The sequence below is a fragment of the Drepanopeziza brunnea genome (genome assembly GCF_022702325.1).
Source record: "Drepanopeziza brunnea f. sp. 'multigermtubi' strain 214-2 chromosome Unknown ctg13, whole genome shotgun sequence".
Taxonomy (NCBI): domain Eukaryota; kingdom Fungi; phylum Ascomycota; class Leotiomycetes; order Helotiales; family Drepanopezizaceae; genus Drepanopeziza; species Drepanopeziza brunnea.
In genome coordinates, this window is record NW_027094076.1 from 256,137 (window position 1) to 275,662 (window position 19,526).

The 19,526-nt window shown below is 48.0% G+C and overlaps 5 protein-coding genes across 5 annotated transcripts; 1 reads left to right on the forward strand and 4 right to left on the reverse strand.

Moving 5' to 3' along the window:
- Nucleotides 1–2,410: 2,410 nt before the first annotated feature.
- L3040_007360 (uncharacterized protein) lies at nt 2,411–3,565 on the reverse strand (the record flags this gene model as incomplete). The annotated part of the gene is made up of 2 exons (XM_007291437.1): nt 2,411–3,106; nt 3,320–3,565. 2 exons carry the CDS (start codon nt 3,563–3,565, stop codon nt 2,411–2,413), a joined length of 942 nt encoding a protein of 313 aa, XP_007291499.1.
- A 1,294-nt stretch (nt 3,566–4,859) lies between these two features.
- L3040_007361 (uncharacterized protein) lies at nt 4,860–8,601 on the reverse strand (the record flags this gene model as incomplete). The annotated part of the gene is made up of 5 exons (XM_066154825.1): nt 4,860–5,807; nt 5,878–6,485; nt 6,603–6,725; nt 6,834–7,007; nt 7,320–8,601. The coding sequence occupies 5 exons, from the start codon at nt 8,599–8,601 to the stop codon at nt 4,860–4,862; spliced, it is 3,135 nt and encodes a 1,044-aa protein (XP_066010718.1).
- A 2,497-nt stretch (nt 8,602–11,098) lies between these two features.
- On the reverse strand, nt 11,099–12,292 carry L3040_007362 (uncharacterized protein; the record flags this gene model as incomplete). Its single annotated transcript, XM_007291440.1, has 3 exons — nt 11,099–11,567; nt 11,688–12,048; nt 12,151–12,292. 3 exons carry the CDS (start codon nt 12,290–12,292, stop codon nt 11,099–11,101), a joined length of 972 nt encoding a protein of 323 aa, XP_007291502.1.
- Nucleotides 12,293–16,270: 3,978 nt separating this feature from the next.
- L3040_007363 (uncharacterized protein) lies at nt 16,271–16,818 on the reverse strand (the record flags this gene model as incomplete). Its single annotated transcript, XM_066154826.1, has 3 exons — nt 16,271–16,387; nt 16,514–16,576; nt 16,777–16,818. The coding sequence occupies 3 exons, from the start codon at nt 16,816–16,818 to the stop codon at nt 16,271–16,273; spliced, it is 222 nt and encodes a 73-aa protein (XP_066010719.1).
- Nucleotides 16,819–17,378: 560 nt separating this feature from the next.
- Nucleotides 17,379–18,574, forward strand: L3040_007364 (uncharacterized protein; the record flags this gene model as incomplete). The annotated part of the gene is made up of 2 exons (XM_007291441.2): nt 17,379–18,413; nt 18,485–18,574. The coding sequence occupies 2 exons, from the start codon at nt 17,379–17,381 to the stop codon at nt 18,572–18,574; spliced, it is 1,125 nt and encodes a 374-aa protein (XP_007291503.2).
- Nucleotides 18,575–19,526: the final 952 nt, after the last annotated feature.

The following is a 19,526-nucleotide window of genomic DNA, read 5'->3' on the forward strand; positions in this document are numbered from 1 at the left end:
AGAAATTAAATCTCGAAAGATTAAAGTTCATTTCGGCGTATTCCGTCGAAAAGTTTATAAATATATATATATATATATAAACCTTAAAGAAATATTATTATCCGAGATAAATTACTATTAAAGTGTTTTTAAAAACAAAAGGTCGTATGTTTTTAAAAAAAAATATAAAAAGTTAGCGATAAACGTAAGCAATAAAAAAAAAGAGTTGTATATATCGCTAGAAAATAGTTTTAAAAAAGAATATCGTATTCCGTTCCGTTTTGATTTTATTTTTACGAAAAGTTCGATGCTAAAGAAGTCGCAAAGAGTATTAGTTATGATATTTCGGCGCTAAAAAAGTCGCAGCGGAAGTTTATAACTTATTAAACGGTAATACGAGAAGGAAAATAAGTAAAAAGATTCTTTATTATTATCAAATGAACTTAAGGAATAGCCTTTTACTTATATATCTAAAGAGGTCTTAATACGTAATAGGTCTATCATTTGATCATATCCGACATAGAAAGAATAATCAATTTATAGCACGCTGCATTGAATTTTTTTGTGTGCTTTTACTGCTTCGAGATAGTATTGTGGCCTAGAACTAAGGTGACGATCTATTTAACTTAGTCTCGAATTCGTCATCGAGTGTTTTGGCAATGTATCTCGGAGAAACCACTACTTCTAACGCCTGCTGCCATATAAAAGCATGCAGGCTCTTAACAATATAATTCTACTTCTCTTTCAGGCCATTAAATTTCATAAAGTTAGACAAATGGTCCTTATAACGAACGCAAAGCTTTACAAGCGGATCAGAAGATAGGAAGGGATCTAGCGGATTGACAACATCTCTTATAGCGGTGAAAGATATTCTGATAATAAGAAAAAATAACGATAACATGACCAAGGAATCATATCAGGAGCAACAAGTAGTAGAAGAATTGGTTCGGAATATCACAGCAAAAGATTTTAGATGCGGCAGGTTGCACAGAATCGAGATTCCAGAACTGAATTGAAAAGCTTATTTTGTTATTTCCCTCTTGAATAGCGTGTCTGGAAGTATCAAACGTAATCCGTGATCTTGCCTAACCTTTATATAGCAACAAAGGTTCTCGTAGCTAACGAGATATCATTCACATGAGTCTTCCATTGAAGCTTATTGCAGGATACTCGTCAGAGGTGACTTGAATGTAGCACCGTAAAAGATACCTTTCTATTCAATCTCGAGCTATGCTTCGAAAGCATATTCAATTAGTACACGAAGACAAACTCTTCAAATGCCCTCACTGCCAACGAATTCACGCGAGAAGTGAAGATCCTTCAAAGCCATATTCAGGCGATACACTTTGACAGCAACACTAAGAATAGCCACGGGAACGAATAGTAACTCCAAAAAACGGTTAAGAAATAACATCGAACATCCATGGTGACAGCAATAATAGAAGAAACAAAAAGAGAAATAGCAGCAGCGCAAGCATCCGCAGCCATTGGCAAAGTAAATCTCAGCGCTCAGCTGCAAATTCCTAAGCTGAACGCTCAACTCAGCGGTCGCGATAAGATATATTCGCTCGCGCCTTCGTCCTTCAATGATGAAACTTGGGCTAGATAAGCCGGCCCTGAGAGCCCGACAGAAGTATCACGGGACTTTGCTCGGATGTATCTCGACAATACTAACACGGCAAAGTGTTTGCGATATAATCCGTGCCGCTCCCTTTAAATATGCTACTCTCTCTAAGTCTCAGCTACGTAGTCCGCCGAAAGCGTCGCAGTTTCGTGCTTTCTGTCTCTGTTATACTTATCGAACAATGAGTTATAGCTAAATAACAATGCTCTCAAATCAGATATGAGGAAATCTTCCGATTCGGTGCTTTTTTTTTACGATACTTGAATTTGAAGCTATCACATAAATTATAGAACAAGCATTCTTTTTTAATAGGAAAGGTCAAACTTAATGGAGTTGTACCTTTTTCTTTATATACTTTCCGCAGCCTAGTCCAGACATTGCGTACTTATCCTCGTCACTTTTACACCACGATGCTATTACTATGCAGTTATTCTCAAAGTAAATTATTGTCGTATGATTCAGATTAGATATGTTTTCACGGTGTTTTAATCTTCTTTCTTGATAATTGATTCATTTGAGAAGCTGGCAAAGTTCGTAATTTCAGCGGATTAACGTTTGAATAGGACGTGAAGTTTTTCATCTTTTTTTTCAGTACCGACAGCTTCCTACTTTGATCGTTCCTTTAGAGAAGAAAGACTCGGTTCCCGCAGGGTCTGCTTGGAAACAGACATTTGTGTTGATTATACCGGAAGATGTATAAAAAAGTCATACCCGGGTCCAGTTCCAGCTTTATATCCACACATCGAAGCTCCAACCCGCTGGCCATTGCTTAAGTAATTCACACATTCATACATTACCCCCCCTCTCTCATTTGGCCTTCACCTCTATCGACTGCCTAATGCTAATCGTTCTCCTCACCTCCCCCGCCGCAGCACCCATAACGGCCACCACCCGCTCCGAAAAGCCCAAAGCCCTCTGAATCGTAGTCTCATTCTCAAAAGGCCCCAACTCCATCACGCCCTTGAGCGTCTCGCCCATCATACCCATATCCACACCCTCACCCTCCAACTCCCCCTCTCCCTCTCCCATCCTAGTAGCTTCAGATTCCTCCACCCATCCCTGCCCATCCTGCCAAAACACCACGACCACTTCATCCTCCTCCTCCCCTCCCCACTTCTTCTCCCTCTTCCTCTCCTCCCTCTCTCTCTTAATCATCTCACCCTTCAAATCCCCCACCAACGCGACCCAGAACCCTACCACGTCCTCCAAAAGCTCCGCCAGCGAGTCCGGCGTGACGCCCAGGTTAAGCGCGCAAGCAAAGAGGTGGTATCCCAGATCCGTGCCGAAGCTGCGGAGCGCCCGATCTACAACCACTGCGGAGCGGTACTTGGACGTACCACTGCCAGCTGCTGCGGCTCCGTGATGATCTTCGAGGACGTCCGGATCTGATGTCCAGGCGGCGAAGATGTCGGCGAGGCGCGTGATATCTTCTGTGGTCGAGGGGTCGATGTCAAAGGGGAGGTGATCGAGGTCTTGGTCTTGGTCTTGGTCTTTGAGGAGGCCCTGGGTGGGTTAGTAATGTGATGATGGTTAGACAGCATATAGGAAATGTTGAGGAGTGATCGTCTGGGGTTGGGACTGAAAATGAAATTGGGAGCGGTGATTCCGAATTATCAGAAAGGATGAGATCAGAACGCTAATGATAGACTCCGCAGGGGTTTTTTTTTTCTTTCTTTTTTCTTTCTTTTTTCTTTCTTTTTTTTGGAAAAAACTCACAAGACTGTAAAAGACCCCCAAGAACTCCATGATATGCAGCGGCGCGGGCCCAGGTCTCTCCTTCCTCGGCATGGTGTTGACAGCCGCTTGCGACATGACCAGCGGCGAATCCTTTCTCGGTCTCTTGCTCTCTTTAATCTCAATCTCAGGCGCACTCTGGTCGTTCCTTTTATTGCTCTTGCCTTTTTTTCGCTGCTTAGGTCTGGCTAGAGCCGGGTCCTCGGCCTGGCTGTGAACGGCACTCATTGATATCTCGACGTGAACAGACGAACCCCGACTTTTCCGTTCGTAGTGCTTGAAGGCCGGAGTGAAACACAGAAAGAAGCCAGCTATTTGCTCTTCACCGCGAAGGAAACAGATAATAGCCTGGCATCGACTGCAGAAAACGCGTCTCGTGTAGGCAGGCTGGCTGCTGCAAGAACAAGAACTCAAGAACTGAACATTAAAAGTTCCCGGAGTCTGAGAAGACGAGATGTCAGACCGTAGGATTTCCTCGATGCCGAGTCAAGTCGAATCTGTCGTTTGCTGCAGCGTTGCAAGTCGAGGACTCCTCGAGAGCGCAAGCGGCTGTCCGAACAACGCAACGCTAGCAGAAAGCGCTAGTACTTCTTCTGAGCCTAGAAATATCTCCTCGAGCCACCGTCGCCCAGTTCGCTGTTTCCGAGTATACAACTACCGGTATCCTCTCACTTTGTCAAACTATTCACAGTCCATGTTAACCACAATGCCATTAAAAAATACAGCCTTATTAGCTCAATGCCTCAAGTGTAGCTGCAACCCCACAGTGTCAAAGCCACAGTTGTCTCTCAATCAGCTTCCCAACTAGCACAATTCCTATTTTTAAATACGCTACCAATCACGGTCTGAGCAGGAGGTAAGCAGCTAAGTAAGTACTGGATTAAATCGAATGAACACAAACCTAGACCTACAAGAAGCGCGTTTGCATACATACATTGCAGGTCTCTCTCTCTTGCTCCTTCCGTTTGCTCCGAGTTTCATTCCTTGATTAGTAATCGGTGTCACCAACAACAACCACCAAAGCCCAACCAACCCATAAGCCCGAAGTTCGACGCCGAGAAGAGAAGAAAAGGGGACAATCGATTTTTATTTATTATAAGTTTTGGTATTTGAAAAAGATAATTCTCTCTCACTCCCTCTCTCTCTTCCTGTATATCTTTATCTTCAGTAATTCCCGATTTCGCGTCTATGAAAGAAGGAAAGTAAAGGTTGGGCTTTGGGGAAGCTATCCGTTTATGGCAAACATTTGGTACAGTATAATACAAGTATAATTACAATGATACTACAGTACAATTACAATACAACCAAACTCATCCTCCACCATTACGCCAGGGCCAAACCAGAGCACACAACCAACCAACCACTCATTTACCCACGCTCCCACCCCAACCCACACGATCAAGCAAAAACTTTTTCCTCTCGTCAGAAGCTCAAAATCCCAGTAACTCCCGCTCAGAATCCTACCCAGCCATCCAGATACCAATCAGACACGACTTCATACGTACATCCATCCATAAGCCCATCAATCGAATCGATCCATGTGCAGAAACTGCGAGAAATCCAAGTCCTCATCAACTCTCGCCGCATCAAAAAGCATAGCATCAACCCCACCCGGAACAAATGGACTGTCGCGCTCCACCACACTATCACGACCGTCGGGATTGTTGCGATTCAAAAGGCCCTCCTCGAAACTAGGAGGAAATTCAAAGAAGTCGCCGTCGAACCGCTGCCGAGGAGGTGGAGATTCTGCGACTATCTTTTCGGCGCGATTATTACCAACACCAAACATATCGTAGTCGATCTCGTAGCCCAGTGACACAGCAACCTCCTCCTTGGACGGTACGCGAGCGCGTTCGCCGGTCTTCTTCTTTCCCACAAAGTATCCAAATCCGCAGAAATGAGGTGGACTCGGTGGAGTTTCAATTGCATTACTGGCTCCCTCAAACATATTGCCCGAACCGCCAGAAGGTCCCGCAGCCGTATCACCGGGTGGCTTGAGCGACTTGAGGTATTTCTTCATGGCCGTGACCTGTTCAGCGCCCTGGCCGTGAGGAACAGGATTATTCTTGTTGAATTGCACAATAGCTTCGATGCCTTCTTTAGCGCTGAGAAAGAAAGCTTGCTCGAGAAGACAAACGTGGCGCCAGTTAAGGCCCGGGCCCGGGTCCGCAGAAGAATCGTCCCAGTCGTACTTGTGTCCCAGAAAATCCTTTTCCGGGGCTTTCTTGATCTCTTCATATGCTAAATTTGCCATGGATTCCATGTACACTTTGATAGCGGGTAGAATGAACTCTTTCTTCTCATCAATGGCTCGAGCAGCGATCAGGCGTCCGATATCGTCTCCGTTCGAGGCCGAGTAACGGTCGAATCGGGTGATGCTGCTATACACGTCCTGCCACTTGCGCAAGATCTTCGTGGTACCGTCATCGCATTCATCCCAGTTGAAGGTCTCTGGAAACGGAATTTCATTCTGGAAAAAAAAGAAGGGGGGGTTAGCAGGTGGTTTAAATGGATAAAAAGTAAGCAGTAGCTCGACTCACCATGATAATCAAGTAATGGATGAATTTATCAACGTCACGGCAAGAGATGGGACCCAGAGGCGAGCCACTAGGTGTTGCCCTCTTGAGCGTGAACTTGGGGTCGATTGTTGGTTTCTTTAATTTTTGCACCTGACTCGATACCTTGGGGCGAGCTGCTGGTCGTCTGCGGGGGGCTTTATCCGTCTCTGCTGGTGGCATCAAGCGGGGAGCTGCTGGAGGTGCGTGGTGACTTGGAACCGGTGCCGGGGTTGGAGCAGTATCTGCGTAGAAGCTCGCAGGATGACGTGGTAGCACAGGAGGCCCAAAAGTTCCAAATTTCGGACCATTTGCAATCACATTGGAGATCATTCTTTGAGCGGGATGGCTTGGATTGACAAGACGCGGTGTATGAGCAGACTCGGTTGCCTTGATCGGTGGCGGAGCTTGTTGTCCTCGTTGAGGTGTTCCGAGAGCCGGGCCAATTTGAAATTGGGGATTGGTCTCAGACGTTGGTCTACTCTGTAGAATTCTCTGAATCTCATCATGGGCTACGCGACCTTCTTGAAACAGACCAGGTGCAAATCGAGTCACCTCTGGCACGCTGATCGTACCGTCTAACAGCCCCGTGGCTATGACACCGAAGTCAACATTTGTGTAATCAGTCATGGAAATAGAGGCAGTTCTTGATGAAGAAGAAGAGGTTGGTGGGATCCGTGTATCGAGACCGGCGGCCTGAGAAAACGTACTTGGTGCGGGAGCAGATGATGTTGGTTCAACTGCTCTGCTACCAGATTGTTCATTAGGATGACCGGACGAGGTGGATTGGGCGACTTGATGAGAGACGGCGGTCGTGGATGACTCTGCGGGATCTGGGAGCCTGTTAACTGGGGGCTCACTCTCAAATATATGAAGAGGAAAGGGGGGAGGGGGGAGGGGGGAGGATGAGGAAGAGGAAGAGGACGAGGACGTATACATACCAGGTAGACTAGGGAGTAACGAGTCCATGTCGAGGACGGTCTTCTTGATCAGCTTGGGGTCAATGTTCAGTGGCGAGGTCGATGGGTGTTGTTGAATGGTGTTGGAATTGGTGGTATTGCTGGCAGGAGGTGTAAATGTCGCGTCCAAGATATTACGCGCGCCTGCTGCTTCTGCTGATGACGAAACGTGACTCGGACGGGCGGGAAGAGCCGAAGGCCGAACGTGACTCGGAGGGACAGGAGGAGCTAAAGACGCACTACCACTACTATCACCACCACTACCACCATCACCACCACCAACAATACCACGACGTCGACCACTGTTACTCTTACGTCCACTACCACGACCACGACCACTGCCGGTGCCACTACCACTCCCAAGTTTCGATCTGCCCAGAATAGGAGGATTAACATACGTGCAGGCCAAGCTAGACCTCACGCAGCTCGAGCACGGTTGTAGCCGATTACAGGCCGTCTTCTTCTTACGACATTCATCGCAGGGCCGACTACCATCAGGAGCCGTATTGGCTGTGATGGTAGATGTCGGTGCGGTTGCTGTTACACTTGCGGTCGAGGAAGCAGATCTCGATTGAAGCGGCGCCTGAGCCTGGGCCTGGGCTTGGACATCCGAAGCTGATCTTGATATACCCATATCTGGGACCATCTCACCCGAAATGGGCGTGCTGGGCGTCGATTCACCGTCCTCCACCTCGACATCCGGGGTCGCAGTAGCTCTCATCGCCTGCTTCTTAACGCGAGGAACTTTGCTGGACGCAAAATCAGACTTGCGCTTCGCCGGAACTCTTGATTGAGGCGACTCCAACAATGCAGAAATCACATCCCCGATGCTAGGTGTAGATGCTTTGCCACTCGAGGTTTGTTTATTCGTCGAGGGAGGGCTAGATGCAACGTTCGACTTTCGATTTGATTGTGCTTCTGCCTTTGAACCCTTCCCAGTCTCTGGCTTGGCCTGAGCTGGACTGCTATCCATGCCTCTCTGCCCTGGCAGGAGGGGTTCTTGAGCAGAGGCTTTGGCGCCAGAGTTCCGATTCAATGCTCGGGCAGGCAGTTTGGCTTCATTGGTTGGCTTCGGGGTGAATTTGCTCTTTTTAGCTCCCTCGGTCGAAGCAGCTGTATCGCTGGCCGCAAGATTCGAGATCCGCTTCGAAGCGTGAGATAGGGAAGGCTCAATGTTACTCTCCTCCATCTCACCTGCCTTCCAACCCTTGGATCGCGATCTGGAACTCGAAGCTGCATTCGCACTCGCAACATCACCTTCAAGCCTCGATCTTTGCCGAGGACCAGCCAATCCACTACCGCGATCACTGCCAGCTTCACCCCCAGCTTCACCTCCAATATCAACACCAAAACCATCTTGGAAAACCACCTCGCCGCTCGCCTTCCCCGTATGAGTCAGCTTCTGCGCGTGCGTAAGTTGCGTTGAGGCTCGTGGCTCGTTGTTCTTGTTGTTGTAGGCGCTAGCATCGACCTTCTTATGCTTGCCCCCACTACCCTCGACAGCAGCAGCAATAGCAGCAGTATTAGTGCTACCATTCTTCTTCATCTTTGCAGGTATCAAGGCCCGCGGCGTTGATAGCCTACGCATGACACCAGATGCCGACACGTGCATCTCGTCTTCCATCCCCATCTTCATCTTACCCTTTCCCTTGTCTCTTGCATCATTTCGGTCGTTTCTCACTTGCATTCCGTTGCCATCGTCGTCGTCGTTTTCCGCAGGTGCGACCGTGGTTGAGGCGCGTTTCCCCATCCTGTCTTGTTTTCTTTCCCTTGGAGTTTTTCCCAAGTTGAGGTGGAGGTCGAGGTCTTGTAACTGTAGAGGTTTTATCAATTGTCGAGGCCAAATTCTAGATCGACGCAACAAGGTTTGTTGATGATGTTGAATTTCTTTCGTTCTGTTGTGCTTTGTTTGCTTCTTTCTCGAATCTCAAGTGGTTGTTCTGCTTGTTTAGCCAGTATTTTCTTCGCGAGGGAGGAGCGGGAGTGGGGCACTGGGGGCCAAAGACGCGCTAGCTAGCGCGAAACTCGAATCTCAACGACGAAGCGGGAATTGAATTTGAATACCTATCTGTGTGCCGAGATGGAAAGACTGAGAAGAGAGCCAACCTAGCAGAGTTTGGCTTTGCTTTTTTTCTGGAGAGTGTCTAATTCCATGGCTGCTCTGAAGGCATTTTGCATCACAGCTCATGAATGCATAAATGCATAGATGTATAGATGTATACATAATCTCAACCTGGGCCTGGGAAGATGCGGCCACGTGTGATATCAAAAACTAAGTTTCCTCTCTCGCAATATTACAATATCGCAAAGCTATGGATCTCAATCAAGCTTAAGTAAACAAATATATCCTAACCGAGAGTATAGGAGTAAGTAAACAAATAGACCTTAGCCGAGCGTAAGTAAACAAGGAATTCTAACCGAGCGCTAGTATGTAATTGATGAGATTGTTTACCGGAGTCATTCATAGTCTGCCTAAATTTCATTCAAGTAAGTCCTTTACCACGCTTCCTCCCCAGCACACAACTAGCTGGATAGATTTGGAAGTACCAACAGCGGCGATGAGAAAGAGGTTTACTTTGCTCTACTTTCTTGCATTCTTGCATCCTTGCATCCTTGCATCCTTGCATCCTTCTTTAGTTCCTTCCATGGTAGACACAAACGCAGCACGCGCTCTCAGTAGATACACCTCATACTCACAGCTCACAGGAAAGAGTTCAGTTTCTTTCCCGTGCCTCGGGGTCCCCTCTCCCTCCCTCCCCTCTCCATCAGCGGCAGCAGCGCCTCTCTCCTTCAAGATCCCTCCCTTCCACCTTCAGTTATGTCCTTCCTCGGTCTCGGTCTCGGTGTTTACGCCTTTAGCATGTGCGTGACTAGGCTGTTATCTTGGTTTCAGGAGGACGTGCAACTATCTTCCTCCAAGGCGAGCTGCGAATGAAGTGCGTGCGTGCGTTCCTCGCCTCGTTGGTTAGCTACAGTATGGCTGGAAGCCGTCCAAAAGCCGAATCCCCTCGCGCGCACAAATCGTCTCTCCGTGTTCGGTTTCCACGGCTCTTCGAATCCGTCCTCCGCCCGCGGTCCCAGTCTGCAGCGTTGTGCCTCGGGGGCTGAGACGTCGAGAATGCCGGTCAGTCTCCCTGTCCTCCTCCTCCTTCTCCTACAGCGGTGCGAGAAACGTGTCGAGCTGGCTTCAGGTAAAAATTCGCCGTTGCAGTCGGCGTCGGCAGCTCCACCATATCCTTGTTTGTGTCTGTATACAAATGCGATACTCGTTTCTGACCGTTCTCAGCGGCGCCCACTGCACTTCTAAGTCTGGTCATCATTATTTCGAGAGGAAAGAGGAGGAGGAGGAGGAAATCCGGGATCCTCTTCCGAGCCTGTCTGCATCGACAGGATGGACGGAGCGCTACGTGCGTACTGCGGCTGGTGAAAGAAAGAACTGGCATTGGGTTTTTGACCCAGGTTCGGAGCGTTGTCGCATATATTACACAGCCTTATTGTGATTATTGCAGCCATTGGTGACCTAGAGTTGTGAGAAACGCAAGCGGCTGACAAGACAGGCTGCATCACAGCAGATATTCCTTCACTCTTTTCCGTCTCCGAATATCAATCGATATCTATACCAGATTCAAATTCCGAGCACGAGAAATAGCGGCGTACGCTGACCCACTGCCGATCGATCGAAGAACATATCCAAAGCCAAAGCATCAGCATCAGCACCAGCATGCAACCCGCCAAATTCCCACTTCTGCACTGCAAAACCGGTACCAGTAATGCGTGCGTAGCCCGGGTCTTGCATGCAGTGGGCTCTATGCCAAGTCGCATATGCTCGACGGCAGAGGTGTGTTGACCCCTTCCTATGTGTGAATTACTGCAAGAATGGAAATTGATGCGTGAGGTATTGGAACTGATTTAACATGGTATTCGTAGTATTGACCTTCGGCCGTCTTTCCACAAGATACGAATATCCGGGATGCTAAAGGAATTGCTGGCTAAAAAGTGTGATTTGCAATACTCGACATCAGTAATCAATCCTGTAAAGTCCGTAACTGGGGGCTTTGACTTGAGGCGAAGCTGAAGAAATGATATATATATATATATATATATATGTGTGTATGAAAATATATATTCGTAGTACAAAGAAGTAGTTGTTGACGTCCAGGTCTACTATCTTTCTATGCACAATAAAGAAACTTAGCTACCGCGCATGAGAAACCCAGGCTAGCCGGCCCCCATCGCTCACTTGCTCACTAGTTGCGAACCATGCGCGACTTGCTGGACCACCCCCAAGTCATCACATCCCGCTTGCTCATCGCGGCCACGCTCTCGGCGTAATCGCTCGTCCCCTTCGACGGTTCGGCATCGGAAGCTTTGCACTTCGGCTTATCCCCGTCCTTCCCGAGCGCGCCGTTGACGGACGAGTACTCAAACTTCGCCCGGGAGGTTTCGACCATTTTTTCAGCAGTCTCCTGGGTCCAGCCATTGATGAAGTCGCCGTGGGAGCACCAGGCCGGGCCGCAGGCCAGCTTGAAGGGTGCGGTGCCGCTCCAGCCGCCGGGGAGGACCTTGCGGACGTCCCACCGGATGGAGAAGCGGAGCTGGGGCATGCTCTTCATGCCGGGTGGACAGGAGCCGCCGCGCTTGTTCTTGTAGCCGGTCTCGAGCGTCTCGGTGTTGACGCACTGGGGGAAGTAGAGGAGCTGCTGCAGGTGGGTGCCGCTGATGACCAAGGTCAGCGGTTGGGCTCATGGGTGTGTTTTTCAAGCCCGTCGGTGGTGATCATTTGTGGACTCTTGGGAACATCAAAAGATAACAAAAGTCGGGCTTCGCTCGACTTACCAGGTTGAGCTAGGGAACCCGTTCGCATCAAGACTCTTGCCACCACTCGTCTCACAAGCCCATGAGGATTGAGCGCCGGCGATCATCTCGCCTTCAGATCTCGCCGTTGCCTTTCCGGCCAGCATCTTCAAATTCTGCGGGATGGGAACCTCGGCCGGGGTCTCGCCCAAGTTGTAGTAGGCACTGAATCGGAACATAGGCATAGGCTTGTATGTCTTGCCATTGTCGGTGGTGTACAGTGGAGTTGGGACCCAGTAGACAGACAAGTCATTGGGGTTCTCGGCATTAGTGCAGCCTTTCTGGAGCTCGGCGCTGGTCTTGGTGTTGGCAGTGACGGCGTCGGAGCCGAAGAAGGAGTGCACTGTTAACGTACGACACCGGGCAGTCAGTCAGCGAGTGATTTTTTGACCAACAACAGAGTGGAGTTTCGGGAGTAGACCTAGGGCTTTTCCCAGCTACGTACAGTGAGATTTCGAGTACTCCCCGGGAAAGACGATCGGGTCGATGTTCTTGGTCATGAAAGCGGACATGATATTAACTTGCGTGTAAGCTTGGACCGTGCTAGCAAGCTGCAGGCCAACGGTAGCAAAAAATAGGGAAGACATCCTGTGCCTATGAAATGAATGTGCAATTGAGCCCACAAAGATGGACAGTTAGTAGCGAAAGAGAGAAAGATAGAATGACCGAACTCAAGCACCAAACCAAGCGACTGCCAAAGCCCATCACCTCTTTAAGGATTCTGAAATAAGCGTTGGCATCTCGGCGTTACTTAGTGGTCAAGCTGCAGTTACAGTAATAATCGACGGACAATGTTTCATCCGCTCCTTCTGGCAGCGGGCAAGCATCCCGAGACGAGACCTTGTCTAAAGTCTATGTGGCAGCCCGTTCTGCTGTAGTTAGTAATTACTCCACCGTGTATGCCTGTGAACCTGATCCGGCACAAACGCCCGACACGCTAATTGCCGATCTCGCGTAAACAAACAACAATATCTGTTACCTTAGTAGTAGTGGTAGTAGTAGTAGTAGTAGTATTGTTTTAACGTCAATAGCGTGTCAATATCTGTTACCTTAGGCCTATAAAAAAGGCGACCAAAAAGAAGTTGCAAAAGATTAGCAAAAAAAAAAAGTGATAAAAATTCCACCTCCTGATAGAGAACACCCACTCTCCTTTTTTTTTCTCAGTCTATCCTGCAATTCAGGGGGTTTTAGGGGATGAGTTTATGTGCTGTTTGACACACGTTCCATAGCAGAGTGTACTATCCAGCACTTGTTCATCCCCCCGAGGTCAAACCAGCACTGAAGGAGCAGGTTAGAAGATGTGCGAGCTTTTACCTTTTTATGGGACTTGAAAACGTAATGGTGCCAGGTGGGCTTTAATCGTACCCGAATAATTCTTGTTTCCGACGAGGGGCCGCTAAATATGCACCGGGTAAACAATGAGCTGGGGCCGACGTGCGGATATGAAACGAAAGGGGCCTCCGCTGATCTCCCTTCTTTTTACGTTTCCGGGGTATGTGGAGATGCAATCAACGGGAAACGCGAGAGTGATGCTGATGACGATGATGATGATGACAAAGATTTAGATCGGTGTTTATAACACTCTATCGAGTCGCGAAAATGAAAAGTATTTTCTGCGCGTTTCAAAAACCCCTTCTACGCGTATCCAGAGTGAGATCCTTATCGGAAGTATCGGAACGCAATAGGAAGGTACAGTATGAAAAAGGGTTTTCTCAAGATAAGACGTGGAGTAAAGTTCTCGGTTGGGAACGCACGGGCGAGATCTCCTATCTGTCGTGTAACTCTGATGGCCTGAATTCCTCGATTCTTGCTTACCTTCACGGAGTGTATGTTGTTTAGGGAAATAAATTACGCAACCCGTTGAAGACTTGCGGCAGGAGTGCGCGCGAGTCTGTAGAGCGGCTATGGTGCTGATGTAGTAGAGTTCCTTGGCTACGAGATGTTCACTTCGAAAGTTCAACTCTCTCGGACTGGCTGCTTAGGGAACCTATGAGAAGCGCAAAGATTTCTGGGATACAACAGCAGAGGCCGGCTCCGAGATGGGGTCTAGTAGCGGTTTCGAAAGATTATAATAAATGCATTGAAACCTTGGTCTATGAAGCGGCGGGTTTAGCGAGATATGGAGGTGGAGTTGATGCCAGAAGCGATGGTGAGGAGGCCTATGGGCAGGAGGGGAGCTTCCGTATATGCAACGATCGATTCGTACTTTGTGCTGTCGTATACTGGGCCGACATCTGGTTGTTATCGCGATAGATTGTTGGTATAAGGGGCAAGAATCCAAGCGATGGGGAATCGTTTGTGAAACTGCTCGGGTATAGCGGATTGGGTTGATATCAATGCTCAGTGGATACTTTCAGGAATTTTTTTTAGTGTTCTTACCTCTTCCTACCATCGCCAGCGTATACTCCTTCCGCGCTGGAAAGCCCGAATAGTCTGGTGGATTATAGCAGAGGAGAGGGGTGACAGACGTGTAGTAGTAGTAGTAGTAGTAGTAGTAATATAAGTAGTAGTATCGATTTGCGTCGGGCGGGTAGCAGGCGAAGCCTGCCGCCCTGGGACCTCTCATGGGGTACGGCGACGTGCTAAGCTAAAGAGTTACTACTATATACAAGACAGACCTAGAAAGCATTTCAATGTAGAACAGCGCGGCTGTCATCAACTGCGCCTTCCTTTACGGATAGGATAGATCATAGAAAGAGAAGACTCTGGCAAGGTAGAAAAACCGAAGAAGCAAGGCAGGAGAGTATGCCATCGCAAGCTTAGAAGCCAAGCGATTGAGAATCGTATAACGACATTTGTCAAGGCTGGACAGAGGTCAGCCAGGTGTAGGTCCGGAGACCAAAAGGATAGAAATAGAAACAAAAACAATCGAGTAAACAAAGCCCCAGACAGATTGTTGGTATAAGGGGCGAGAATCTAATAATAAAGGTTGATGCGCAAGTGAATAACAAATGCCGCCACATCTATGATAGATAAAACGGCAGTACAGCTTCGGATACGTTTGCATTGTACCTATATTGAGGAAACGCAATGATTCTCAACTATAGCGTCTGTTCACGGCGCGGTCGTATCCCTTCCAATTCGTTTTGGGCAGGCATCGTTATAGAAAACAGACACACCAGACTGAAACTATATCCCATTTCATATGCTGTATGATTATGACATCATATATAGGTCTCCTTTCTTTGGTGATCTATTTCGATGTGAAGTGTCGCGACGCTTATATCTTCGCGTTTCCCGGCCGCCTCTTTCCGCTTCCCCTCCCGCCTCCTCCCGCCTCCTCCCCCCCTCCCCCCCCGCCCCCCCCGCCAAATGAAAAACGGAAAAAAATAGAAAGAGGCAAAAGGAAACACGCCCGCGCTCCCCTGCAAATGAGGTGTTAGCAAGCCCGTCCAAGTCAGAAATGCTGAAGTCCAATCTACTGCAGGGGACGGTGAAACCACTACACCAAACGCGCGGGCCAAACCTGTTTTGTGAAAGGCTAAGGGGTAAGGGAATATATGTATTCACTAAATTTTTTTTACACTCGCGTAATAAAAGGAGAAAAAACTGAGAACGAGCTTTCCCGGAGTCGAGAAAGGAATATCGACGATTGGACTTTGATCATGCATACTCTTCTTCGTACTATCTATCCTATACGTAGGGGAAGAGGGTACTTAAACGTTATCGACGCTCTTTTCGATGACAACCTTTTTCGAATTGCATTCTAGGGTATTGGAGGGTACTGGAGGATGATACTGGGTCAATTCAAAAGAATATGAAAATCCGGCTCTTGAAAGACCGGTTTGATGGACTGTATATAAAGCGATGGGGAATCGTTTGTGGTACTGCTGGGGTATAGCGGAGTGGATTCAATTGATCTCCAGTGAATACCTCTAGGAGAATATACTTCTGCCGCGCAGGAAAGCCCGGAGAGTAGACTCGTGATTATCTCAGAGCAGCTCCTTATTTCTGGTACTTTGCCTCCGGTCTTGTATTATGCAAAAGTTCATGATGTAAAGGGCTCATATGGAACTATTTTCATACTCCAATCACTTCAAAGCAGCACGTCCGATTTATCTGCTGGATCATAGTTGGAGTTCGGAGAGTATGCTCTCGCATACCAAAGCTTCGTGGTTTCTGTTGACTATCCCACGACCGGGTTGAACCAGTCTCGCTGGAATCGCGGGTTTCGAAGCATCGCAAAGATACAGATTGAAGCCTTTAGCGTATACTTCCTATTGATAGATTCCGACGCGCCGAGAACTTCCTAGCGAATTGGCTTGGAATGATTGGGCAGAGGAGACAGGCTTGGTCCTAAAGACGATGGTTCCATGTTCGGGTCGCTCATACTGCTTGGTACGGACCTTCGATACACGCCTCGCATCGTACTGGCCTTTTCGAAGTCCAGATCTTGTAGCTCGAGCCCGTCAAGGCTGATACGATTTTCTCTCAACGATGATGTTCCAGTGCTTATTCTGACTGAAACTGTGACGTCCTCTTGAAAACATTGGTGCTGTTTAGATTCACAACCTCGGTCTCTGTAGAAGTACTTTCTGGATCTCACCACCAAACTCAAGCTCGCATTAAAGATTCAAGGTACCAGATGTTCCCCCGCCATACTCAACCTCAATCTGTTCTTGCCTCTCAGATTGAAAATTTGCAAGCTCGACAATCTGGGCAACTTTAAAGTGCCCCGTAGGCTAGCCGGTAATATTGATGTTCGGAATGGTTTCTATGGGTAAATTTAAAAGGGACGACGGAAGAGAATTTAAATTCATATTGGCTGGGATCATCGTTTTGTCAAATATCAAATACCGACTACGAACTTTGCGGATGTGAAAGTGGTGAGGCCATCTTAGAGTAGCCATGGCGATGCCCCGGGTGTTGATCTGTTGAAATGATTAGCAGAAAGAACCTCGAGATCTGATTTCGGGTGCTAAATAAGTCTTGCAGCTTGCAAGTCTTCCAGCCCAAGTGTGGATCTGAGATGACTTCGTTGCGATACAGAATCCAAGGCCTTCAAGCTAGCAATATGTCACTGTATCCAAATATGTCCAAAAACACGATGATAAAAGAATCTATAGTATACCTTATGTACTGCTACATTGTTGGATTTGTGCGAGGAGGTCATGGGGGAGCTTGTGAGAGAAATTTGAAATTGTTGCAGAACTTGATTCGAGCTTATGACAATTCAAATCGCAAAAGCAAAATGCTTGACAAGTAATACAAATCCGGCAAACCACACAAGATGACAAAGGAAAGAAAGAGATGGCGACCTCAAAAGATACGGCACGTGATATAGAGGGGTTGACGAGACGTGCCGACTGCTTAGTTCCCTGCATTTCTTCGGGGCCTGGCTGGATTCTGTGTTTATATCAATCGTGATTTAAGAAATACTCCCATATCCAGTATACATGAGATTACGTGAAGATTTGAGATAGATGCTTACAAACAGCTCGGATTGCGTCATGAACCTAATATCCGATATTCAAACATACCCCGCAATATCTTCAGCCTCCACGACATTTCTCCTTGTAAGGCACTTACATCAAGCATCCGACCCCCATATCTATGAAAGGGTTATAGAGAGCTACAAGACTGTTTACCAAGAGCAGAATAGTCCCACTTGGAGCTTCACGATTCTTCCAAAAGAACACTTCCGGCCAACAACATTACGCTTCAACCATTATCATGCCTCCCATTCCTGAAGGTCCTATCAAGCTCGCCATCCTCGACGACTACCAAGGAATAGCGGCTAAGAATTTCGAGCCTCTTAAACCAGCATTTGAGATCACAACCTTCAGGGACACCCTCCCAGCTTTCAATCTACCGACAACCCCTGAGTCCACCAAACAAGAACTCATCACGCGTCTCAAACCATTCACCGTCATATCTTCCATGCGAGAACGCACTCCGTTCCATTCGGAGTTGCTGAAAAGCCTCCCAAATCTGAAGCTACTGTTGACGACCGGAGTCCGCAATGCAGCAATCGACATGCCCGCCGCAAGAGCCCTGGGCATCCCGGTCACAGGAACCGTAGGCGATGGGAGCGGGCGTACACCAGGGGGAGGCGTGCAAGAGAAGAAAAAGAAGAGCAGAGGCCCAGATAGCACGACCCAGCACTGCATCGCTCTCATTCTCGGCATCGCACGTGGCCTTGCAAGCGACGATGCGAACGTCAAGTCTGGCGGCTGGCAGACGGACCTCGCGACCGGTCTGTCCGGCAAGACGTTCTCGACGCTGGGACTGGGACGTCTCGGAGGAAATGTCGCGAAGATTATGTATCAGTCTTTTGGCATGCGGATCTTGGCGTGGAGTGCCAACCTGACGCAGGACAAGGCGGACGAGCAAGCGGCAGCGCAAGGGCTGCCGGTTGAAGATGAAGAAGGGAAGGTGTTCAGGGTTGTGAGTAAGGAGGAGTTGTTCAGGGAGGCGGATGTGCTGAGCGTGCATTGTGTGCTTTCGGAGCGCTCGAGGGGAATTGTTGGGGCTGAGGACCTGAAACTCTTGAAGAGAAGTGCGTTGCTCGTGAATACCTCAAGAGGTCCGTTGGTCGATGAAGATGCGCTGCTCGGGGTGTTGGAGAATGGTGCTATTCGAGGAGCTGCGCTGGATGTGTTTGCGGTTGAGCCAATGCCTAGGGATCATAAGCTGAGGACGACGGACTGGGGAACTGAGGGGAGGAGCAAGGTTCTATTGAGTCCGCATATGGGATATGTTGAGGAGGTGAGTCCTAGAGGAGCCCTCATTGATCGAAGGAGCACAACATGTCGGGTGATTATGCTAATGCTGGGTAGGAGACGATGGACAACTGGTACAAAGAGCAAGTCGATATCGTGCAACGGTGGCACAATGGACAAGAGCTTCTACATGTTATTAATCCGTGAAAGGCAACTGAAAACCGAGGAATACATTCTGCGTCTTAGAGTGACCCGACCCTCCAACGTTTGCTACAGTAGCTTGAGCCTTAAGGATCGGAGAAGCTAACTTAGTTTCTTGGTGCAAACATCGGCACCATTCCGTATAAACAGCCATTTCGTCTGGTATTCTCGTTGGCTGCGATGTATATGCTTTGAGCTTGAGCATCATCACCGAGCTTAATCAGATAAGTCATCCATCAATTCCCTTGGCTTTCCGCGACCAAAAAATATTTTCCCAAAAAGGTAGGAGCTCATCCATTTCACGAGCATGGCTCAATGTGAAAAGTGGAACTACTTACATTCTCAGATTGAATGTTTTCGATTAGAAAAAGACAATGATTTAGCGAAAATGCTTCCAATGAGCGTACACCCTATCCCGAATGCAAAGTCAGCAAAATGCGGAGAGCTGTAGATGTTAGATGACGCTTTGCTCATGATGGGCCGTGGCTCGGGTTCCGAATTAAGCACCAAATCAAAATGGCCAGGTAAACTATTTTTTGCCCTCCTGGATTCCTCTCCTGGAAATGGAGCGCTGCAATACACTATGCTATCACTGATGCTGGATCCTGTGATTGAAAGTGCTATAAGGAAAGTGCTATAAGGATAGAGAGTCCCGGAGATGCTTGGTTCCATCCATCGGATGATCATTGAAACAGATCGGCATATCCACCAGGCTTTTTATAACACGTAGAGATTTATCTATTAGCTACTATCTCCAACAGCTCAACATAATTATATCAATCAATACCCACAGACAGCTGAAGTGCATTAAAACAAGCACGGTAAGGTCCCCTGCCTTCCTACAAGGTCAGCCTCACAGCTCCGGGCTCCGGCTCCCGCTTAGTGAACACTCAAGTATGGGGTACAAATCATTTATTGAGACCGAGCGTCAATTGATCATAAAGATTACATGGCCTAA